The 25,873-nt window shown below is 36.5% G+C and overlaps 1 protein-coding gene and 1 long non-coding RNA gene across 12 annotated transcripts in view; one reads left to right on the top strand and one right to left on the bottom strand.

Annotated features, from left to right (window-relative positions):
* The window catches only part of UVR8 (Regulator of chromosome condensation (RCC1) family protein), a 53,730-nt gene that overhangs the window by 5,698 nt on the left and 22,159 nt on the right, over positions 1-25,873 (bottom strand). For all 11 annotated transcript variants that reach the window (XR_016528155.1, XR_016528154.1, XR_016528152.1 and 8 more), the window contains 7 exons: positions 12,576-12,731; positions 10,239-10,412; positions 8,834-8,905; positions 5,546-5,617; positions 5,280-5,398; positions 3,879-3,964; positions 3,729-3,781 (listed from right to left, as the gene is read on the bottom strand). Coding sequence is in view for 5 of the 11 variants with exons in the window: in XM_039026726.2 (XP_038882654.1) it covers positions 3,729-3,781; positions 3,879-3,964; positions 5,280-5,398; positions 5,546-5,617; positions 8,834-8,905; positions 10,239-10,412; positions 12,576-12,731 (732 nt within the window). In the remaining 6 variants the exon portion in view is untranslated. The remainder of the gene's footprint in view (positions 1-3,728; positions 3,782-3,878; positions 3,965-5,279; positions 5,399-5,545; positions 5,618-8,833; positions 8,906-10,238; positions 10,413-12,575; positions 12,732-25,873) is intronic.
* On the top strand, positions 289-2,156 carry LOC150037531 (uncharacterized). Its single transcript, XR_016528156.1, has 2 exons — positions 289-534; positions 1,583-2,156. It is a non-coding gene; the product is annotated as an uncharacterized LOC150037531 (long non-coding RNA).

The raw sequence follows: 25,873 nt of genomic DNA, 5'->3' as shown, positions 1-25,873 counted from the left end.
ATGCCTTATAGCCTTGCCGGGCTATATCGACTCATCCAAGAAAGGACCGGAGAAATACAAAAATTTCTTCGTACCTTGATAGGAGACGGATCACGTCGAACCATCAACATTAAAAATTTGTCCTTTCTAAGGATAAGCCAGGTGAAAAAAAATTAATTACTTACTTTGTTTTTCATTTTAGAATAAATAAATTTAGTATAGTTTTAAAATTAGTATTAGAATTAGAATTAATATTAGTTTAGTTTTAATTTCCAAAGAAAAAGGGCAGCAGCGTAACAACGCTGCCTTGCGAGGCAGATCTACTATTCGAAGGGCATACTGTTTTCACTTGTTCTCTCGACTTTTCTCTCCCAAAATCTCCATCTTCCTCCCGATTTTCACCTCTTCAAACTTAAATCTCTTGCTTTTCTTCAAGAATCACAAGCTTCTTCTCATCTCTTTGGATTTCAAACCTAAAAATCGTGGGTTTTCTTCCCATTTGCAAATTTTAGGGCTTTTTTTTTTCACAATTTTGGAGTTCTCTTGCAATCTAAGGTAAAATCTCTGGGGTTTTTTTTTTCTTAATTAATCTCTTGAGGATTTTCTAGATTTAGGTTGTGATGCTCTGATTTAGTGGATTGATGCTTAAATTCTAAAATGAGATTTATTTAGATGTTGATTTTTGAAGAACTAAATGTTGATTGCTTGGGATTTTCTGGTGTGCAGGTTGGGGTTAGATTTAATTTGAGATTTTTGTTGAATTTAGTTGAATTTAGGAGTGTTCTTTGTTCATCCTACTTTCAGACCAAGAGTAGTGAGCCTTTTTCCATAAAAAATACATGGGTCCTAGGAGAGATATGGGTAAAAACGTAGCTAGTTCAAGTAATAGGGATCCCATTCCACAGCCTGAGTTCCAACACCCTAGATTTGTGTCTCAGGGAGCTTTAGACCGTTTCCACCATGTAGTAATCGTTAGGAGACTAGTCCCCAAAAGGGCAGTGTCGCTGAACCCAATTTCTATTCCCACATCATTTCTGAAATACAGGAACATGAATGGAAGATCCTAGCGGGCCCACCTGGTGAGACAGTTGTTCCTTTAGTAAGAAAGTTCTATGCCAATGTTGATGAAGACAGGGATGTCTCGTTGGTTAGGGTGTTAGGGTGCCTTTCTATTCCTTCACCATAAATGAAGGATTGAATAAAACTTTCCCTGTCTAGTAAGATCTAAGTAGGATTGGCTAAACACACACGTAGGTAGGATTAGCTAAACACACACGTAGGGAGTAGAGAATTAATTTTAAAATACTCAATTGCATGCATACATTTGAATGGCTTTATCCATGTGAATTTTGAGTCATTTTCATCTTTTAGTACCGAGTCACTCATTTGCATCATGAAATTTATATCTATATCTCATTTTACCTTGTTCAAGGACGATCAATAATTAGGTTGAGGGTACTTGATAGCTCTCAAGAAGAGTTAATTTTATGTCCCCAATTACCTTTGCTTAATATATTTAAATTGATTAAATGTTCAATTTTGTAAGAAACCAAGCAAAACATGCATTTTAAAGCTTTGTAGACCATTTCGGGTTAATTTGTAGCTTTAAGAAGTGAAATTGAAGACCGGAGCTTCAAGGATGCAAAATGACTAAATTGCCCATGGTTGCTGCGTAATTACTCTCTAGCAAGCGTTTTACACATGGAAGCAGCATCTCCACATTGTACCGCATCGCCCATAACGTAGCTACCCTCCCTCAATGCTTCAATGTTACGCTACAAGGCAGAACGTGAGGATACAGGGCAGCATAATGACCCTGTCATCAGCGTTGTTACACTACAGATAATGATGAAAGGATGCGTTGCGCCCCTCAGCATGATCAGCATAGCCCTCAGCATGATTACCCTGCTGCTTTACGCTTCGATAACAAAAAGCCAGAGTAATTAGGTAAAGGGCAAGGAGAGTTAAGCCATTCTAGAAAGCATTTTGCTCGGTTTTGGCCATTCCAGATCAAAACTCATGAGATTTCCTTCAAATTTTGGTTTGTAATTGTAAATTTTGGCATCGTGAGTCAGATTTGATGACAATTGAAGTCCACAACGTCGGTTTTTTAGGTTGGTAGCGTTTTTCTTTGGATTTTATGAGATTTATCATGAATCTTCTTGAAACTTACTGTTTCTTATTGATTTCCTTTCTTTGATTTAATTTCTAGAACAAGCATATAGGTTGATTGAATTGTCAATTCAATTTCTTGTATGTTTGTCTTTGCTATGCATGATTTTTAATGTCCGTAATAGCATTCAAAGCATGCTTAATTCAGTAGTAATAGGTTTTATTTGAATTATAGCATGATTTCTAGGCTATCTAGGATTACCTAATTGATAACAAAACCTAAAGATTGAAAATGTATTAGGTTAAAATTGGCCAATCTTGCTTAATATTATAATCAATCCAAGAACGTAATGCAATTAGCTAAGTAAGTTGCTTTTGTAATGAGCTTAGTTAATTTAGGAATCGATTTTCATTAGCAAGTCTGTTAGGGCTTTCCCTACATTCGATTAGGCTTAAGAAATAGTTATTTAAGATTATTTTCATAATTAATCATTGATTAGATTCTTAGAAAACTTGGCGATCTCTAAACCGGCAAAGGTAATCTTGTGTTCAATCTCTGTCTTTCTCAATCCATCTTACTTTTCTGCATTTAGTTTTTCCTGTCAACCAAACAACAAAAATCCCGCTTTTGTTGCTTTCCATAGTTAAATTTAGCTTAGGAGAGATGTAATTCATTGGCTCCTTGTGGTTCGACCCCGTACTTGCCGTTTGTGCTACCTAGTAGTATAAGTAATGGGGTTTGGTGAATTATAAATATTATTTGTTTAGTAAGGGTTTATAGGCGATAAAATCCCGAACTAACAAATTGGTGCAGTTGTCGGAGAGGAATACCCCCCCCCCCCACGAAAAAAAAAAAAGGAAAAAAAAAATCAAGTAATGATAATACTATTTAACACAGAGATATTAACAAGTTAAAAGTTTGTGTTCTATGGCTTTGAGTTTCTTTTTTTTTGGAGTTGGTTAGTTAGGTTTTAAGAATTTGCATTTTAGTGTTTTTTTTTAATTGTATCTCAATAGTATTGTCTTCTTTTGTTTTTATCAATGTCTCTCATCTCTTGAAGGTTAATATATTTTTAAACATTAGTCTCTTCAATTTTTCAGTGAATCATTTTGTTTCCTTTTAAAAAAAAAATAGAGCTATGAACATCAACCCTGGTATAATAAGGAGGATCAGCCTACATTCAAGTCCCCAAATTGAAAATTTAATAACTTAAACCTATCACTCGGAGTCTTAAGGTTACCATAATGAGAAGAAAGGGTAGAGAGTAAAGTGCAAAGCAATGATCTATAACATTGACTAATCTCACCGATCTATAACATTGACTAATCTCACCGAACTTCATGAGAACGAAGTTGAAATGAATTTGGAATTTTAGTAATAGAATAGGAACAACTGTGGCCTAGCCACTCACTAACATCTCATCTTGCTTCTTATAATGCATTTCATAACTATAAATACAACAAAAGAATGTATTCACCATGGAAATTTTTGGCCTTTTAGAATTTAAAATTAAATGATTCTTTGGCCGTCTTAAAGATTTAAGATTAACTATGCAAGTATTATACTGGGTCGATCTTTCGCAAACCATGCAATGTTATGTCATAAAAATGGAAAGACTAGTTAAAACCAAACTTACAGTTTCATCAGGAACAATTGCATATCTCTCTGTTGGGGATACCCAAGTTTTTCCTGCAGAAGAAATAGCATAAGAATGCATAATTGTGCGATAGAAATATTTGCAGATGCACCCATGAAAGTGGCAACTGTGAGTAAAATAAAGCAGTACCTGAAGATGAATCTAAATTTGAGGATTCAATCTGTTGACCACTGCAACCATCAACACTTAAGGCTTCGAGGATCGTCGGTGTGTTCCTTCAATTAAAGAATGGATATCATCAGTCCCATTGTACAACTTTGAAGTAGGATTGTTGAACAAATAAAGATAAGACATCCAGTTAAAGTCCAGGAAGATTAAAATAGAAAAAACATCAACCTCTGATCTCATTATAATCGTTACTCTTTCGTAGGAAATACAAGAGTTTTTCTCAATCCAAGATTCTAGATACCCAATTGAGCTAAGGAATCTTTCTACCAACAAAAATTGTCCTCTATAGAGTTAAGCTACCATATCACACAACTTACACCAACTGATCTTTAAAAGCCAAAAAAGAAATGCTTTATTTATAGAATTAATTAAAAAAAATAACCGAGCTTTTGTTAAGTTACCACCTAACAAGGACACTCAAGAACACTAAAGAATACAAAAGAACACAAAAGAACATTGAAAGATGAAAATATTCAGTAATATCTAAAGAAGTTACAATATAATGTAGCTTTTTGTGAGGGCCACACTCCCAAAATTTCTACACTAGAAATTCCTACACATATGATCTCCCCCCTATTTATAACTAAAAGCCCTAACAAACTTAGGGGACATTTGGAGCAAGGAGTGTTCTAAGACTATAATAACTACCTCTTGCTACAGTAAATACTATTTTATAATCCCCAATTAGCTACAGCCAATACTATTCAAAACCCCCATTTGCTACAATTTTTACTATTTTACATTCATCATTTTTTTTATTCTTTGCTATAGTGTTTACTATCCTTCTCAAACTAAAATAGTTTATACCTCAACCACATACTATTATAACCCAAACTAAAACAATCTACACCCCAAACACAAACTATTATAACCCAACTATAATAACTTAAGATAATCAACTTCTTGCCCCAAACGTCCCTTACTAGTTATTTACTAGTTTATGACTATACCCCTTCTAATAGCCATAATAATTATCCTAATACCACCATAACTAGGACGCTCACTATTTTATTAGCCAAGAAATAGATTGTACAATAACTCATTAATCCTCAATGAGGGTTAATCTTTGTAATTAGCTTAATTTGAATCGTTTTGAGGTTTCCCCCATTATTGATTGGTCTCATCAAGCGCAAAATAAGATACAGGAAAATAGAATAAAACACCAATAAAGATTGAGCTAATACTTTTAAAAAAAGTATATAAAATATATGGAATAGAAGTTGAAACTGAAACAAGAAATCAATACAAAAGTAATATTGATGATTCTGAAGGGAAAAAAACCCAAAAAAAAAAAAAAAGAAAAAAAAAAAGACATATACACTGTAGGACATGTATATTAGTCCAAACAGCTATATATTTTACCTATCAACTGACTCTCCATGCCCAAGCTGTCCATTTGTACCTCTGCCCCAAGAAAACACATTTTGCTTATCAGTAATAGCCAGTGTGTGCCTCCATCCGCATGAGATCTGAATTACTTTCTGTTAAGACAGCAAGAAAGATAAAAAATTTGAATAAAAGGCTAATCATGTCTCCTATCTTTTACGAGGTGGAAAATAAAGATATTTTCACTGAACAAAAATATATGACAGGCTTCAAAAATTCTTAGCCAAGTAACAAGGATGTGCCTGGTCCTGGGGGAACTTTATCTGCATTGGAGAGCAATGATCAACGTTATCACCAACTCCTACCTGCCCAAACTGTACATGAAGAGAGAAAAATATGAGATCAATGCCAACTATATTGTTAAACAAACTAACTAAAGACTAGAAACAATATAGTTTTAACTTTTAAGCCATTCAAAATAAAGTTAAAGGTCAAATAAGTAACAAGCTCAGTGCGAGGAACATAGCATCCGCAAGAATGCATCTCCATATCCATCATATTTATTTGTCTAAACATGGAATTATTTAGAAGCATCAAGCTTATTTTTCGTGAATTTGTTAAGCAAATTCTTTATGATGCATTACATTATCGTTTAATTTATTTTTAACAAAAAAAGTCTATCTAATATATGAAATGTACTAAAGAAAGTCACAAATAAGTCTCCAGTTGAACCATGAAGTTTACAGAGAATAATTACAAATGTGTGTGTATATATATATATATGTTAGATTATAATAATGATCATAAAGGTTTGGATATGACATAAAAAAGACAGACAAGAACTACAATCTCCGACGGTCAAATTTTCAGAAAGAGTAGTAGAAGACTCCCCAGTCCTTTCTAGTTTCTAGCCAAAACAGAGCATAAAAAACAATGGACCCACCAAACTTCATCTTGATGCTTCCAGCATTTTCACAAAAACAAATTATCTGGCTACTCCACTTTTGGGAGCATGGAAGAACAGAAGTCTAATAGGTTAGATAGATTAACCCAAAGCCTGTAGGAAAAGGGAAAAGAGGAACAGAGGATTCTGGCCTTCCCCAACAATATACCAAAAGAATTAGAAAGATTAATGGATCCCAAATTGGAAAAATCAAGGGACCTCACACTTTTTATAAGATAGATGGGCTACTCCTCCAATTGCCAATTGATTTTGAGATGGAACCCATGTTACCTAATATGATATAAGAGCCCATAAAACCCAAATGAGTATTCAGTCTAAGAAAAAGAAATTGGGATCCGATCAAGAATGGTGAACCCAAAAGAGATACCATCTTGAGGGGACATGTTGAGGATCCCACGTTGGAAAAGTTAAGGGGCTTCACACTCTTTATAAGATAGATGGGCTACTCCTCTTGTTGCTTGGTTTTGAGATGAAACCTCATGTTATCTAATAGGTATTGTAGTGAACCATTGTCTTCAAGATGACAAGAATCCAAATGCACCACATACTAATTTGGAAGTATCTCGAGAGAGGATGAGGAGTATCAAAAGATATTTTAGTTCAAATGAAAAGTGCAAAAAACACCTAAAACACTTATACTAGATCAGGCTTTAAAGTATTCCAAAATGTTTTATAAAAAATCCCCTATCATTCTGTCGGGACCTAGGAATTTGAGCCAATGAAGCCATTAGAGGACTATAGAGTTTAAAGCTAGAGGGTTTTATTTTTAAGATTACTTTGAGAAGGCATCTCATGCAAGTTGAGATTTCTTAATTACGATTCTTGTGAAGAAGGGCTTCGAGTTTGAGCAGAGATCGTGGATATCGAGTTGCATTGGTACACTTAAATACTCCATCCTCATTAAGGGTAAGCCATAAAATTTGTGCTTCAAGAGGTCTCAAGCAAAGTGACCCACTCCCTCCTATTCTTTTCTAGTTAGTCGTGGGCATTCTTTTTTTTGAACGAGAAACAAACCACTTCATTAAGATAATGAAAGATGTTACAAGTGTATAAAAGGAAACAAACCATAAAGAGCAAAACTATTCAAAACACTAAATAACGCAAAAAGGATCAATAAATGCACCAGGACATCTCAACTAGGTTGACACCTCCATAGCATTCTCATCATCTCCTAGAAGGACTAAAATTCTATTGTTGAGTACAATAGTAAGAAGACCTTGCATATAACAAGGCTTACAACAGAAAGATAATCTGAGAATTAAAAATCATAACTAGGCTATTACAAAATCAAGAAAGTGGGAAGATGAAGGCATTCCAGTTGAGATTGATGTCTTGGATGGAGATGTCTTGAAAGGCTTTAGAATGAGAGCACCAAGAGGAGGCATTGATATGGGCGAAATCGAATTTAAAGGAGCTAATAGAAGCCTTGTCTTGAAACACTCTTTGATTCCTTTCGAACCAAAGTTCTGACAACAAAGCTTTAACTGCATTGGTCCAAAGTAATCTTGGCTTCTTCTTCAAATATGGACCGATCAAGAGTTGAAGCATATTAGCCTTAAAATTATTATCAGGAACCCAGCTGACATTGAAGCACTTAAATAATCGTGGGCATTCTTAGTAGAATTGTATCAAAGGAGGGGCTGATAGCATCTTTTTAATAAGGACTTTCATTTTACTTACTATAATGTTCTTGACACAACACTAAATGCACTACTAAGGTAAGAGGTAACGGGATCTAGGGTTGTTGCACCTCGACCATTGCCAGGGCAAGCATCTTCAACCAAGTGCTCGCCGGAGATGCCTAGGCTCACCTTTTGGCATCCTCATTATAGACAAAAGCATGCATTTGATTTGTTTTTTTCTTTTTAATAAGCAAAAAATTGAAGCAATTTTTGACATCATCGACATTTTCTGTTCTTCATCAATTTCTTCTTTAGCTTCTTCTCCTTCATTGTTTGGTAGCAATTGTCATATGGTAGCCTTTGCATAATCATATCCTTGATATGCTTTCTTCTTCTTTGACATCTTCTTATTCAACATTTGCACAATCATATGCTTCATAGGTCACAATTGCCATCTAGTAGCCAATCGGCTAGACGACAATATTTATCAATGTTATAAGCATTATTTATTTAAGCTAATGGTTTCATTTTTTTTCCATTTCTTAGAGGAGTTTTGTTTTCTTTTATGACCTTGATAAAGTCTAAGAGGTTATGAGTTCAATCCATGGTGACCATCTACTTAGGATTTAATATCTTACGAGTTTTTTTGACACCCAAATGTTGTAGAATCGGTGGGTTGTCCCATGAGATTAGTCGAGGTGCAGATAAGCTGGCTCGAACACTCATACCCACACACATATATATAAAAGGATTTGTGTTCAATTTCATAAAGCTAATGGGTTTAGCTCACAATGATATTTTTCTTCCACTCCCTTCATGTTTCGTGCGGGGAAATTGGACATCCTTAATTTCAACCGCACTAGGGCATGAGGGCAATATATCTCATTTCAGTATTGTTAGTCTCTCGTTCATTCAAGGAAAAGTTCTATCTAATTCAAATATACGAACCACTTACAACAATTATAAATTTAAAATGAATTACAAGGGAAATCCAACATAGAAACCTTATTCCAGCCCCATCCATACAGTTTTCCATCAGTTGTAAGTGCCATCGTATGCCTCCAACCACCTGATATCTGAAAATTATGAGATAACAATGCCTCATATTACAATTTTGAACAAAAAAAAAGGGTAAAGGCATCTAAATGACATGAGAGTTGTTTATTGTTAATGAGGTCAAATGTTATCCAGTTTCATGTGGTAGCATGAGATACATCACAGCAAAAGAATCCTCATAAAGCAATTCACTTCCAGCATTTTCATTTCAGCACCATTATTTCCGGTCAAGATTTAGTTCAACATGCACTCATCCTCTCTCAATCTACCTCCAAACCCTCCAGTCTAACCCTTGCTAAACATAAAGAAGAAACTACTGAGTTTCTACTTTTCATAGAATCTCATGCTATTGTGTCAGATTAGTTTTTTTTTTTTTTTTTTTTTTTAATAAGAACAACTTTCATTGAGAGAAAATGAAAGAATACACGGACATATAAAAATCAAGTCCACAAAAAGGGACTCCCTCTACAAGAAGGGACTCCAACTATACAAAATCATATCAATAGAATAATTACAAAAAATATTTGAAATTGAAACCCAATGAGAAACATGAAAACGGGCAAGGGACCAAATTTCTTTAGCTTCCCTCTCAACCAACCTCCTAAAAATCCTGCTATTCCTCTCTCCCCACAACACCCACACAATAGCACAAACACTAATAAGTCAAAGGCCTCTCTTCCCAAAAGGGGGATTGAGGAGGAATTCCTCGATCATATCTCTAACATCCCTATGATGAGCACACAACACGTTGAACATCTGGAAAAAAAAAATCTCAGACAATGTACGTAAAATCACAATGCCAAAGAATATGGTCCACTGCACCTCCCCTGCGTGGAACTTCTATAGACTGAATTAAGAAAAGTTGTTCATACACTTGCTATCACTTTCTTACGGGAACAAAGAATTTAAATATTATTTTAATAATGTCAACCTAAACATAACTCAACCAGTTAAAGCATATATGGAAAAAATTTTAGTACTACAGTAATCCATACTCCTTCCATTCATCATTTGACACGATATTTTGTCACATATTATTGTATTTCATGGGTCCCACACAATTTTTAAATACTTCTTTTATGGTATTCAATGAAAGTTAGTAGTCCTAGTCCATACTATTTTAGTACTAAAAATTTTCTCGGTATATACCCTCAACCAAGAGATTAAAGATTTGAGTCTTCCTACTCCACATGTGATTGAATTCAGATGAGTATAAAAATATAAGATTTGAACTCAGCTTTTCTACTCTAGAGATTCTAACAATCTGTCCTCTTCTTAAGAGTCAAATTTTCAGATGAGCGAGATTATGCATAGAAACAAAAACATCTAGTATAATAACCGCACAAAATCCACCTGAGAAATATTATCTCCACACAATGCTTCTAGCCTGTGAGGCACAAGGCGATCCTCAAAATCTCCATGTCCTAGTTGTCCATATTTGCTCCATCCGTAAGTGTATAATCCGCCCAAGGAGGAAACTGATATCGTATGCCGCCATCCACAAGCAACCATCACCATCTTGTCACCCTACCAGTGTAAGTTTTGCAAGATCACATCCACAAAATTAATCATAAATTATTAGATTCCACAAGCACATTGGACATCGCTCGTAGAGTTGGTTGAAATTTTAACATTTTTTCTAATGTAGTTGGTTGAAATTTTCTCTCAACTAGCAGAGTTGTTATTGAATTTAAAAATTCCTAGGCCACCGCTATGATAGATTTATTGCTGTTCTTGAAAGCGATTGATAGCCAGTACCATTTTCTCACTTTCTTCTCTTTTAACTGTTATTATATTTCTTATTGGACTTCGGTTTTCTGCTCACCAATTCATCGCTATGTAGGTGAGGAAATGGTTTTTCGAATAGTTGTAATTGTCACCAAAATGGTCAACTAGTGGGGCACGGTCCAAGTTTGGTAGAAAGCTGGAATGTTCATATGGGTGAGGTGGTCTTCTCCTCCCTCAACTGGTGCCTCCACATAGCCATATTCAATTTGGGTTATAAGCTCTGGTACTAAAATGGTTACGTGTCTCAGAATAAAAAATTGTATTTATTTAGGAGTTGAGACTAGAAAGATCTGTCCTCGTTTTTATACGGCATATCAACTAAGTTTAAATAACTAAAGCAGTATATCAAAAGCTGCATAACAAATAAACAAAAAAACAATCTTATCAAAAGAAAAAAAGATAAAAGATTAAAAAAAAAAAAAAAAAAAAAAAAAAGAACAACAACAACCAAGCTTAAAAGCTAAAACAAATTACAAGATTATTCTTTTCCCACTACATGATTATGTATCCAAAAACTAAGAAGAAAGAAATATCAAGACCAAGTTCTTACTCTAATTCATATGTCCAACCAGCTTGAGAAAAATTATGACTGGTTCTAATTACTAGGGAAGTATACTCATTGGCAGGAAAATTATGCATATCAAGAAAAGAAAATTTCAACTATTATTCAAACCACCCAGTTAAACATGAAAAGAGCACATATATCACGTAAAGAAAGCTAATCCAAAAACTAAGTAATCAAATCAGAACTAAGAAAGGTGATTAATTCATTGGACTGAGAACCTATCATTAATTCATTAGACCGAGAACCTATCATGGAACAAAAATATGATGCCCGAGTTCTGTGAATAACATCTAACCTTCAACAATTGAATCTTCCATTGTAATAAATCATCCTGGCCACTGTCAAATTAAGTCACACTCCCTATTCTAATACGACGATATTTGCATCATTATGATAGACAACTCAAACTTAGCAAGACTCCCAACCCTTGTACTGCATGCTTCATGGACTACGTATCCCAAAACATTAATTAAAAAAATGACCTCAGTCACCAGATAAATATTATTGATCATTTACATTTTTTTAAATGGAAACAAGATATTTCATTGAATTAATGGAATGAGCCTAGTGCTTAAAATACAAGATAGGAAACATAATAAACGATTGAACGAAATATGAAACTCCAAGAACATAACAAGACTAAATTAAAAACTAACTGATAGAAGAAAAAGAAATAAATGCTTTCCAATTTTAAAAAAAAAAAAAAAATGTCTTGAATAGAGTAATCTTCAAAAAATGTAGAAAAAAGTACCATGAAGAAACGTTGACACAAACAATCTATGAAAACCAACAATAATGCGATGAAACCAAAAGAACCTCTTGGAATCCCTTGAAAATAGATCATTGCCCAAATAATTAATGCAGCTGAAACAAAAGAACTTGAAGCAAGACATAAACCCAAAAGCCTTTAATGCAGCTGAATCAGATAGTCCATCAAATCCAATAAACATTCAACCCACAGAACGGGAAACCATCTACCTTTCCACAAACCTCCACAAAAGCACAATCACCTCTTTAATGAAAAGAGAAGCACGTTTGGAAGCTTTTTTTTCAACAGATTATACTATGTCTTGGTGCAAGTGTACATTTTTTATAGGTCTTATAATCTCTCTACTCTTTTAATCAATTGGAGAAATCTTTTGTAACTCTTTTGGTTTGAGCTTATGCCCTTCTTTTGTAAATTTCATACATCTAGGAACTTTGTTTCTTACTCCTAAAAAAATAATAAGAAAAAAAAAAACAAAAATAAAAAAATCATTAATCCAAAGGCTTGGTTAGAGACCTTGCATCATTGTTTATTTTGACATAAAGATAAAGAAAGTTAGAATTGAACATACATCAACAGAAGAAACTTTCTGGGGTATCAATCGATCATTTCTGTCACCTAACCCCAAGTTTCCATACCGACCCCAGCCCCATCCAAAGAGCTCCCCATCTTCCGTGACAGCAGCAGTATGTTCAGCACCTGCAGCTACCATTTTTATTGATATTCCCTACAACCAAGTTACAATGACTACTTTAGAATAAAAAATTACAAAATCAAAAGGTCCGTCAAATTATTTTACATAAACACATTAGACATGACACAGGCATTGGATAAAATCAAAAATTAAAGAACGCTAGAATGCATGAGGTTGTAAGTTACACCTATAACTATAAACCAAGCCCTCAAAAGAGAACCCAGTTACAGAAAAGGACTCCAATCTAGCAAAACAATGCCTGTAGAATAGTAACCAAAAAAATTTTAAAAAATCAAAATCAAAGCCCAAAAAGAAAAATGAAATCTAATAAAGGACCAAATATCACTAGGATCTCTCTCCAAACATTTAAACACTATTATTCCTTTCACCTCAAAGATTTCACACAACAGCATACACCCCAACTAGCCACAAGAAAAACCCGTGAAACAAATAGGCCCTAAAGGTCTTCTTTCCCTTGAATACTTATGTAAACAAGAGATCTTAACAACGATTTGGAAGTGAACCATTCTTGTCCAAGATCTAAAGCCACTTATCCTCACGGTCAGAGAGTGCATTGTGTGGAAGAATGTTAGGAGTCTAGGCCATTCTTCTAATTCAAGTTCTGTTTCTAAGCCATAAGTTCCATGAAGCCGATTTATTATTCCACAGTTCAGAGATGAATGCCTTTTTTGTGTGTGAGGGTGAATGAGGAGGGGAAGTCCTCCCTCAGCACCCTATTCCCGAGCCAAGCGTCTGACCAAAAATTAGTAGTAACACCTCTACCCAATGTGCAAGTAAGACTGTCCCTTTAATTTTATCAAATATATTTCCAAATCACCCTTAGCCGTAGAGGGGGATGCGTGAGGCCCCAAATCCATTATACTTATTCGGGGAGGGGTAAGAAAGGAATAACACAGGAAACAAGCAAGGGCTGGGACGTGAGCTGAAATACAGTTAGTGTGGGGTCCACGAAGGAGGTTTAAGAAGGGGTTTTTTTTTTAACAAGAAACAAGCCACTTCATTAAGATAATGAAAGCTGATACAAGTGAAAGGAAGGAAACAAATGCTAAAGCAAAATACTAAAACATAACATAACAAGGATCAGCAAGTGCACCAGGACATCTCAACTAGGTTGACACCTCCATAGCACTCTCATAATCTCCTAACTCTTAAAGCAACGAAGCTTAAACTTAGAACTAAGCTGAAAGAAATCATGCCTGATACAAAGGCTTACATCAGATGCGGAACTGAAAGATAAACTTAAAGCCAAAAACTAAGCTATTACAAAATCATGAAAGCGGGAAAATGAAGGCATTCCAATTGAGATTGATGTCTTGAATGGAGAAATCTTTAAATTCTTTTGCAAGGGAACACCAAGAAGAGGCGTTGAGATGAGCGATATCAAATTTGAGGCTAAGAGATACTTTATCATGAAACACTCTTTGATTCCTTTCAAACCATAATTCTGATAACAAAGCTTTTACTGCATTGACCCAAAGTAATATTGGCTTCTTCTTCAGTTTTGGACTGATTAGGAGTTGAAGCACATTATCCTTAAAATTAATGTCGAAAACCCAGCTAACCTTGAAGCAGTTTAATAAACTAATCCAGCAATTTTCTGCAAAAACACATTGGAAGAACAGGTGTGAAAACTGAACTTACCAACCATAGTGGGCAAACCTGTGGAGAGATGTAATGAGAGGGCAACTTTCTTTGTAGAATATCTGCACTGTTAAGCAAGCCATTCAACATGATCCAAATCAGAATATTGACCCTTCTAGGGCTCTTGGATTTCCATAAAGCTGATTCCAGTGATGTTCCAATTGGGGAGGAGCAAGATAGGTTTAAGAATGGTTTTTGGAAGGCAAAGAAGGGCATGAGACTAGTAAATCCTGATGCTGAAGGCTGAAGAAGAGGGGGGACCTCAGCTCTTTATTTCGTTTTCCTTGTATTGTTTCCTTTCTGTTGAACTTTAGTCTTATATCGTGACTTGTTTGAGTTTTACCCTGAATCTATATATAAGTATTCCAACATGAGACCATCCTCTCTGTTGGTTGTCGGATTGTGTGTTGGGTTTTACTAATTGCAGGGGATTTGGAGGCAGTTTTATCATCCTGAAATCTCCAGATCCATTTAGCCAAAAGGGATTTATTTTTCTGCTGGATTCCAATAACGCCCAATAAAAACTTTTAAATTTGCTAAATTCTACTTCAAAAAAACAATAATAAATAAATAAATAATGATAATTTTAATTTCATTAACCAAAATCCAGTGCTTCTCACCAAAAAAAAAAATAATAACCAAAATTCCATGGAGCCCAAACCAGAAGATTTAGTAATAAAAAAAGCTTTTAAAGTGAGAGTAATAATAATACAGAAAAGGTGCTAGTCACAACTCCTTTAAGAAGTAATTATCAGGGCGGGTTCTTTGTTCCGTTTTGACAAATAATGGAAGTAGAAAGTTGCAAGGTGAATGGTTCCATCTTCTGCACATTTGGTTCAAATCCGAATGGTTCTTCATTGAGGATATGCAAGTTGTGTAAAAAGTATTTTTTCTTAAGAAGAAATACCCAAGGAAAGAATAAGAAATAGCAAATAAAATAATGCAAATATAATACAATAAATACAATAGAGAATTTCACAACAAAGGAAATAATCAACACTCCCTCTCAAGCTGGTTTGAAGATATCATCCATGGCCAGCTTATCAATCAACTTGTTGAATTGCCACTTTGGAAGACTTTTAGTTAACACATCTGCAATTTGCTTTGCTATCGAAAGAAAGGAATGCTTATTATTCCAACATCAATCTTCTCCTTCTTGAAGTGTTTATCAATCTCAATATGTTTCGTCCTATCATGAAGAACTAGATTGTGGGCAATGGAAATTGTTGACTTGTTATCACAATAAATGTGTATGGGCATGTCTGAGAGAATTTCAATTCTTCCAAAGTCTTTTTATCCATATGCCTTCACAAATACCATGGGTTAACATCCTAAATTCTACTTCAGCGCTACTTCTTGCAACCACACTTTATGTTTTACTTCTCCAAGTAACTAGATTTCCTCCAACAAAAGAGCAATCACCCAAAGTGGATCTTCTATCAGTCATACTGTCTGCCCAATCAGCATCAGTGTAAACCTCGACATGTAGATGCTTATGCTTCTTAAATAGTATACCTTTTCTTGGAGTACCTTTCAAATATCTCAAGATTCTATAAACTGCTTCAAAATGAACTAACCCGAGAGCATACATGAACTAACTTACCACATTAACTGCAAAAGCGATGTCAGGACATGTGTGAGAGAGGTATACGAGTCTCCCCACAAGTCTTTAGTACTTTTCTTTTTCTTTTGCAACTACTTAAATTCTGCCCGGTGGGAGTTTCTGCTATCTTACAACCAAGTAAACCTGTCTTATTCAGTAGATCAAGAATTTACTTCCTTTGGTTGACAAGAATGCCACTTTTGGACTTGGCAAACTCCATGCCTAGGAAATACTTTATGGTTCCCAGGTCCTTGATTTGAAAATCATTAGCAAGATTTTTCTTTAGGATATTCAGTCCTATCTCATCATTACCTGTAAGTCTGATATCATCAACATACATTATCAAAACAACCACCTTACCACTTCTCGTATGTTTATAGAACATGGTATGATCAACTTGGGTTTGACTGAATCCATAGCTCTTAATTGCCTTGCCAAACCGTTAAAACCATGCTCTCAAAGATTGTTTAAGCCCGTGTAGTGATTTTTTTAATTTGCACACTCTGTTAACCCCGAGATCCACCTTAAAACCAGGTAGCAAGTCCATAAATACCTCGTCTTCAAGATGCCTATTGAGAAAGGCATTCTTAACATCAAGTTGATAAAGTGGTCAATCAAAATTAATTGCAACAGACAACAGAATTCTGATAGAATTAATTATAGCTACCGGAGCAAATGTTTCTTGATAATCAATTTTATAGATCTGAGTAAACCCCTTGGCAACCAATCTGGCCTTGTACCTTTCAATACTACCATTAGCTTTACATTTTACAATGAACACTCATTTGCATCCACTGTTTTCTTATGTTTTGGTAGTTCGACTATATCCCATGTGCAATTTTGTTTCAGCACATTAATTTCTTCCATCACTGCTAATTTCCAATTCAAATCATTTAGAACCTCTTGTATATTCCTTGGAACAATTAGGTTGGTTATTTTGGATGTGAAAACTTTATGACAGTCAAACAATCTATGATAAGAAAGATAGTATGCAACGTATATTTGGTACATTTACGAGTACCTTTTCTGTGAGCAATTGGAATATCAAAATCAGAGACATCAGGTAAAGGATTAGAAGGAGATGAAGAACTAGGAGAAGTAGGAGTAGAGTAGTTTTTCCAAGTATTCTACCTCTAACTTCATCAAACTCAACATTGAGGCCGACAAGGAACTTGTAAATACAACCATCTTCAACAGTTTTCCTATAGTGCTTTTGGTCCTCTGTAAACTTCCACTCATACGTATCAAAGAGGCCAAGGTCTTGCCAAATCCGTTTTAGGGAGTGAAAGTATTGTGTAACTGAGTTAGTTCATTGTCGTATATCACCCAATTCAGGTTCAACTAAAACACTTGTGACTCATTACCCAAATTAGAATACATTTGAGTTACAATATCCCATAATTCCTTGGTAATAGAGTAACACATGTAGTTATAGCTGATGCCATGGAATTGACAAGCCAAGTCATAACCATGGAGTTTTCAGCATCACACGTGACGAATGACAGGTCATATGGACTAGGGGTGGTTTTTTATCCCATGATGTAGCCAATCTTCCCTTGTCCACAAATATACATTTGAACACTTTAAGACCAACGAAGAAAATTGTCCCTATTAAGTAGAATGATGGTTATTTGGACAGTGGAACCGGTTGAATGGATATGATTGTCGCAAAATATGGGTGTCTTAGTATCCGATATATTGCTGCAAAAAACAAACCCAAAAAGAAAAACAGTAGATCTAAAAAGAAAAACCAAAAACATTGAAGTGAAAAACAGTGGTGGCAGTAGGAGGCAGCGACCAACGACAGAACATGGCAGTGAGCGGCAGTGGCTACAGACTTGACCGGCCGGTAGACAGAGGCGAACGGAAAAGCAAAACGCATTAGAAAAACGATTTCCATGAATGAAGAAGCTCCACAAAACGCGATTAGAATCTAAGGCTTGGACAGTCGATGGCTCTGACGGCGATGTGACGTCTAACAAGGCTATGAAGGACCGACGACGGCGATGAACGAGGAAGAGCTCGACGGCGACGGCAGCACAACTACAGTTTTTTAGCTTTTTAAAAAAATTACGGTTTTTAGGGTTGCTCTGATACCATGTGTAAAAAGCATTTTTTTTCTCTTATTTCTCTTGGGAGGAAAGGGCTTCTTAAATAGAAGAAACACCCAATTACAAATAAGGAAAGAATAAAAAATAGCAAATGTAATACAATAAATACAATAGAGAATTTCACAACAAAGGAAATAGTCAACAGAAGTCAACAAGCTATTCCCTCTGGCTAAGGCTCACCTTCAACAGTTTGTGGAGCAAAATTCAAAACTAGTTCAAGGCCCGAGCAGGCATTTCTTTCCAAAAAAAGGGGTAATGAAATTGTCCAAATTCAAAATATTACAAGTTGGGTTATGAGGTGTATTGTCTAGCCGACCACCAACGGTCATTTTTTCATCCACGTTCCGATGGGTTCATCTAAAGAAGGATGGCATTCATTTCTTGGAAGGCTTTAAGGGTTTTCTGAGCAAGACTGAGCATGTTGATCAACAGACTTTGAAAAGTCAAGCTCCGAAAGATACCCCTTTCAACATGGCTGTTCCGGGATTTAAATAAAAGAGCCATAATCAGAGCTATGTGGAAATACTAAAGGTGAAAGGAACACGCAGTCCAATGTTTCCTCTTTGGCGATTGAGAACTTGAGCAAAAAGTCACAGTTCCTTTGTTCAACAAAGGAACAGAGTACGAATCTATATTGGGTTCAAAAGAATTTTGAAGTATTCAAGGAAGATTTTAGCAATCTATGGATTATATCAAGGTTGTTTGTGTTTAATGAGTAGATAGAGATTGCTAAAGTACTTGAGGATTTCTTTTAAAACTAGAGTAATCATCAATCCTCTATTTGCTGATAAGGCTTTGATCAAAATTGATCAGGGCAAGTTAGATGAACTGATTGTGATGTAGCCTAGGAGATAAAAGAAAAGAAATCTCCAATAATAAAATCAAAGTCTTTAGTATGAATAGAATTGCTAATATAAGAATACAATCTCTCTATTTATAGAGAATTGGTAAGCAAACTAATCCTAATTCTAATTAATCAAAGAAACTAATTCTAATCCTAATTAGTCAAAGAAACTAATCTTAACCCTAATAAACCAAGGAAACTAATCCTAATTCTAATCGATCATGGAAACTAATCACAATCCTAATTAATTAAGGATTTGACCATCATGTCTTAACTTATCCTAATCCTACTACATCATTCTATCCCTCCCAAAAAAAACTCATCCTCGAGTTTTAAAACGAAAATGAAGACGAAAATAAAAAAGCAAGCCACTCAAACGAATACATCTCGGAATACCGAGCACCAATAACAACCAATTTTCACCAGCCGCGCCAATATATCGAATATTTGATTCTTGAAAGAGAAAATTATTTCCATTAATACTCTTATTAATGAACCCAAGAATTAAGTTGTTCAAAAATCCTTTGTTGTTAAAATATATGCAGACTCCTCAAGGAATGGAGGAAAAAGATTTTCAATTTTCTTCAAATTAGGTTGCCCATGAGTATCTTTTTCTTCCACACTTAAAGGATTCAAATCCTCCCAATATTTCCTCTAATATACCCTTGATCTTAGTTGTTCTTGAATGATTCTTGATAAATCTTGGACATCTTTTGCATGCCATAGGTGTTGTTGATTCTCTTGTTGTCTTTCTTGGTGGCCAATTCCAGTTTTTATTCTATTCTCTTGCGGTGGAGGTTATTGTGGTTGGTTGTGTGGCTTAGTTAATTGATCTGACCAAATGGACATATTCTTTGCAATGGCTTCATCTTCTTCAACACCTCCATTGTTGATTTTATCAATTAATAGTTCCTCATCATCTGGTTCGAATTGAGCAACTTTAGTGTTAGTCCCATCGATTTTTCTTCTTCCAATGCAAGCTCCTGTTCGATCTTCCTATCTTTCTTATTCAACTCGTCTTCAATTGATTTTTTCTTTTCTTCGACTCCGTTCATTTTTTGCGCAACTTCACAGCCCATTTGAATGAGTTCTTGATCTTCTGGAGTGACTAAATGTGATTTTTGATGGTTTCTTGAAAAATTTTGAAGATTATAATTATGCCTTTCTTGAATTTTTTCCAAAAAAACCCAAACTTCATTCATTCTCTTTCATAAGTCCTTTTGATAGATGTTTTTATTTGAATATTTCTATTTTCTTGAAAATGTTTCGACCTCCGAATTTATGTTGGAATGATTCGTGGGTGTTGTTTGAGCTTGGTGATAATAATTTCTTTCACACTCTGAATCATTTTCTGAATCATTTAATTCCCAATTCCCCTCGGTTTGTTTGTTTGTTGCCTTCTATTTGCCCATTGTGTAAAAAGGATGGTGAAGATTCGCAGCACCTATTTTTTCTATTTGCATTCAGCAAGATGGTGGAAATTTTTCTCCGTTTTAATTATTGCTTGGATGTTCAGAGATAATTTTAGAAGTAATGTTCAGCAAATTCTAATGGGCCCTTCACTTAAGAAGGGTCTTAGGTTAATTTGGGATAATAGGGTTAAAGGTTCTACTTGCAGAATTGTGGTTTGAAAGAAACCAAAGAATATTCCATGATAAAGAAGCAGGTTGGATGGATCGTTATGATTTAGCACGAAGAAATGCTTCATCCTGGTGCACTTTATGCAAGACTTTCGAAGATTTCTCCATACAGGAATTATGTTAAACTGGCCGGCCTTCATCTTCCCATATTTTTAGTAGTTTTTGTCTCAATCTTGTATTATTTGGCATAGTCTTCTTTTGTAAATGTGTATCGGTTAGTGAATTGTCTTGGGTCCTTGGTTGTCCTATGCTTTTATCATTATGTTAGTTTTGTACGGATATTTGTGAGGGCACTAAGGGGGTGTCAACCTAGTTGAGATGTCAGGTACGCCTCTTGATCCTTAGGTTCTCTTGATCTTTGTATAACTCTCTTGTACTTTGAGCATTAGACTCATTGCTCCTTATTAATAAAAAGGCTCGTTTCCTTTCAAAAAAAAAAGAAAAGAAATCATCTAACTCTCAATTCTTACGTCGATTTCTTGAGAAACCGATTTGATTTAATCGCCAGGCTCTTTGTTGATAATGTCGCCTTGTTATTTCATTCCAAACTACATTAGAATCTTCATCGGAATTGCTAGAATCACTATAATCAAATTTCAAATGTGGATAATGATAGGTTCTTTGAGAAAACTGAGCACGGGGAAAATTATTATGTTGGAATTCTTCTTCTGAATCACTTGAATCAGAATTCCAGCATTGTTTTCGGAAGTAAAATTGATTTTCTTGCCTATACCAACTGCTGATTTTTTTCTTGGACATCCTCTTTGATCGATAATAGTCTATTCTTGCAAAATCTTGATAAATTTTCGGTTTCTTCTTTCTTTCTTGGAATTTCAAGGGTTCCCCCTAATTAGATGTGTATTGTTTGGCAACAAGCACAACTCACGAAGTTCCCTCTTGCGATCAGCGTCGCCAAGAGTTTCCCGGTCTTCCACTGGCAGTAGTCAACGTTGGCCTAGACGGATGCTCTAATACCAAATAGATGTAGCTTCAGAGATAAAAAGAAGAGAAATCTCCAATAATAAAATCAAAGTCTTTATTATGAATCGAAAATTGCTAATACAAGAAGACAATCTCTCTATTTATGGAGAATTGATGAGCAAACTAATCCTAATTTTAATTAATCAAAGAAATTAATCCTAATCCTAATTAGTCAAAGAAACTAATCCTAATCCTAATAAACCAAGGAAACTAATCCTAATTCTAATCAATCATGGAAACTGTCGAAAAAGCAGCTTGTAACCCTAGGGGCATTTTAGTAATTATGTGTACCCTAGGGCTTCCCACTAGTCTATTTATTTGGCCTATTCTCTTATACTTTGTGTATCAGAATTAATAATAAAAATCAGTGTCTATCGTGGTTTTTCTCCCTGTACTAGGATTTCCACGTAACTGTGTTGTTATTCTCTTCCCTACTCTTTTATTTTTGACATGGTATCAGAGCAAGGGGACGAAACCCTAGCCATTATGGAAGAGAACCATCCACAGTCCCTTTCAGCTGGTAGATCTTCGAGTTTTGATATGAAAACTGCTATTCGAGCTGCGGTAAAGGAGTGTTTTCAAGCTGCCTTACCGAAATTAATTTCTACCGTCCAGTTGCAGTCAACAGAAAGCCGCCGTCAATGGGAGCCGCACATGGACAGATCTGAAGAATACACAAACAAAGCCGAACTGCCTCGTCTCGCGCCGCCGTCAACTGATCCCTCAAGTACGGCTCCGATCAGGTACGTACCGCAGCAACCCCTCAGACCCATTGCGAGGCAGACCAGATCTGGCATCGAGGACGTCTGCATCCGCAGCAACCCTTCGGCAGACAGAGTCTCTTCCGATCGCACCTTCGACCAGCAGCTTCTGATCGACGAACAGGTTGGGCTTCCGATCGGGCCTAGGGCTTCAGACCTTCGACAGCTTCCGATCGAGCCTAGGGCTTCGGCTTCGACCTGCAAAAACTCAACTGCGCCGGCGTACCCTAGGATTTTCGCGTCAGATCCGACGAACCCACTCGTCCGGCAAAGAGAACAGGACCTCTCCGATTCTGCCCTAGGCGCATTCGACCAACAACAGGCCGACAACCGCCTCCAGCCGACAACCGCCTCCAGCCGACGACTACCTTCCAGCCGTCGATTTCCTTCCAGCCGTTAGTGGCTGCCCCGTTTCCAACCAATTGTGACTCGACCCAATACCCAGATGAAAGCCCGGTAAATTCTTTCCCTATTTTACCTACTACAAATATCCTGCCTGTGTTTCCCTCAGTTGACAATACGACCAGCCTGAGTACGGTTGGAATCAGTACCATCGCCCAGTCAGGCAATATACAATCTTTTGGTCTTATTAGTGTGAACGGTAAAAAACCTTGGATTGTTGACTCAGGGGCGACGGATCATCTTATTGGTATCTCTGATCAGTTTCTCTCATATTATCCAAGTGCTGGTAACGACGAATTAGGATTGCAGATGGGTCGTTCGCACCTGTTGCAGGAAAAGGGGATTTATCCCGTTTGAGGGTTTGGTTTTGCGGGACGTTTTGCATGTTCCTAAAATTTCATATAATTTGTTATCCATCAGTAAGATTACAAGAGATTTGAATTGTCAGGCAGTTTTTTCACCCGACTCTGTTTTATTTCAGGATCTAAGCTTGGGAACGACGATTAGCACTGCCCGGCACGATGGGGGACTCTACTTCCTAACTGATGATCTAGGAATGATTATAGGACTAGCCTTGTCTCCTTAAATTTTTCTACCTCTGAGAATGATTTTATGCTATGGCATTACCGCTTAGGGCATCCGAACTTTCAGTACATGAAACACTTATTTCCACATTTATTTCGCAATATTAATGTGTCTTCTTTAAAGTGTGAAGTGTGTATTCGTGCCAAACAGAGTCGTGTCTCCTTTCACTTCCAGCCCTATAAACCATCCAAACCCTTCACCTTAGTCCACAGTGATGTTTGGGGTCCCTCACCAACCACAACCTCCACAGGGAAACGTTGGTTTGTCACTTTTATAGATGACCTCACTCGGCTTACTTGGGTCTTTCTTCTCACTGATAAGTCTGAGGTATTATCTGTATTCCAGCAATTTTATGCCACTGTAGAAACCCAGTTTAATGGCAGGATTGGTATTTTGAGAAGTGACAATGGGCGGGAATTCTTTAACGCTTCCATCCAGGAGTTTCTTACTTCCAAAGGATTATCCACCAGAGTTCGTGTGTCTACACTCCCCAACAAAATGGGGTAGCAGAGAGGAAAAATCGTCATTTGGTGGAAGTTGCTAGGTCCTTAATGCTATCCACATCACTCCCGTCTTACCTATGGGGTGATGCCATCCTTACTGCTACTCACTTAATCAACCGAATGCCTTCCCGGGTCCTCAATTTTCAAAACCCCTTAGACTGTTTAAAAGAGTCATACCCTACGACTCGTTTAGTCTCCGATGTACCACTTCGAGTTTTTGGCTGTGTTGCCTTTGTTCACTCCCATGGTCCAAACCGCACGAAATTTACCCTCCGTGCTCAAAAGTGCGTCTTTGTTGGGTATCCATTCCATCAGCGTGGGTATAAATGTTACCACCCATCCTCTCGCAAATATTTTGTTTCTATCGATATCACCTCCCTTGAGGATCAGCCCTTCTTCCCTATTAGCCATCTTCAGGGGGAGACCTCTAGTGAAGAGACTAACTAGTCCACATATACAATTCCCTTGGAGTCTGCCCCTATTCCCGAACATGTTGGTCCTATCCTTCCTACCAATCAAGTCCCATGGATAACATACTATAGGAAAAATCTCAGAAAGAAAAGAGTGTCACCTGTTGCATCTCCGGCTTTGGTCCATGAGTCAAACCCGACATCAGGTACATGTATTCCTGAAATTAATGAGATTGATACTTGTACTAACGAGTGCAGAGAGGAAAAATGAGGGAAAGGTGCTGATAGCACCATTATAGCAGATGGGAAGACGACAGTGAATGACGATTCAGACACAGCTCTAGAAAATGTGAGCGATACTAAAGATAATGGTGAAAAAGGTGTGATTTCTGAAGATGAGAAACAGGAAGAGACTAGTAATCACAATGGAAATTCTGACAGTTTGAAGGAATATGATGCTTCTCTTGATCTTCCAATAGCCCTGAGGAAAGGTATTCGGTCATGTACAAGGTACCCCATGCGTAGTTACATGACATATAGTAACCTGTCATCAGAATTTAGGGCCTTTACCACTAGTTTAGATGCAGGGGTGATACCGAGTAACATACAGGAAGCAATGGGAACTGAAGTTTGGAAAGCTGTTGTTATAGAGGAGATGAGAGCTCTGAAGAAAAATGGAACGTGGGACCAGGTGATCCTATCTAAAGGGCACAAGATGGTTGGGTGCAAATGGGTTTTCACTATAAAGTACAAGTCAGATGGGACTGTTGATCGGTACAAAGCCAGGTTAGTTGCCAAAGGGTTTACTCAAACCTTTGGGGTAGATTACTCCGAGACATTTTCTCCCGTAGCTAAACTCAATACTATCCGAGTATTGCTATCAGTTGCAGTTAACAAAGATTGGCCCTTGCATCAACTAGATATAAAGAATGTCTTTCTCAATGGAGAACTTGAGGAGGAAGTCTACATGAATCCTCCTCCCGGATTTGAAGATCAGTTCAAACAGCGAGTCTGCCGGTTGAGAAAGTCGCTATATGGGTTGAAACAGTCTCCAAGAGCCTGGTTTGATAGATTTGCCACATTTGTCAAAGGACAAAGGTATACCCAAGGGCATTCAGATCATATACTTTTTACAAAGAAGTCAACTTCAGGGAAGATAGCAGTTCTCATTGTGTACGTTGACGATATTGTGCTCTCCGGTGATGATGATGTTGAAATTGTGAAACTCAAAGCAAAGATGGCCACAGAGTTTGAAATTAAAGACCTTGGGAAGTTAAGATACTTTCTCGAAATGGAAGTAGCCCGATCTAGGGAAGGAATCTCAGTGTCCAAACGGAAATACACGATTGATCTTCTAACAGAAACGGGAATGACTGGGTGCAAACCTGCTGACACCCCAGTTAAATATAATTCAAAGGTCAGCAATACTAATAACAGTGTTCCGGTCAATAAAAAAAGATATCAGCGGTTAGTTGGGAAATTGATATACTTATCTCATACGAGACCTGATATTTCATATGCAGTGAGTGTCGTCAGTCAGTTTATGCAGGCTCCTTGTGAAGAACACATGATAGCAGTTGAACGCATCCTTTGATATCTAAAAGGTACACCAGGTAAGGGGTTAATGTTCAAGAAGTCTGATAAACGCTGCATTGAAGCCTACATTGATTCTG

Source organism: Benincasa hispida, chromosome 3 (assembly GCF_027475165.1).
Source record: "Benincasa hispida cultivar pf3 chromosome 3, pf3_genome.v1.1, whole genome shotgun sequence".
NCBI lineage: Eukaryota > Viridiplantae > Streptophyta > Magnoliopsida > Cucurbitales > Cucurbitaceae > Benincasa > Benincasa hispida.
The sequence above is the reverse complement of the archived record's forward strand: the minus strand, read 5'-3'. Positions and strand labels throughout refer to the sequence as shown.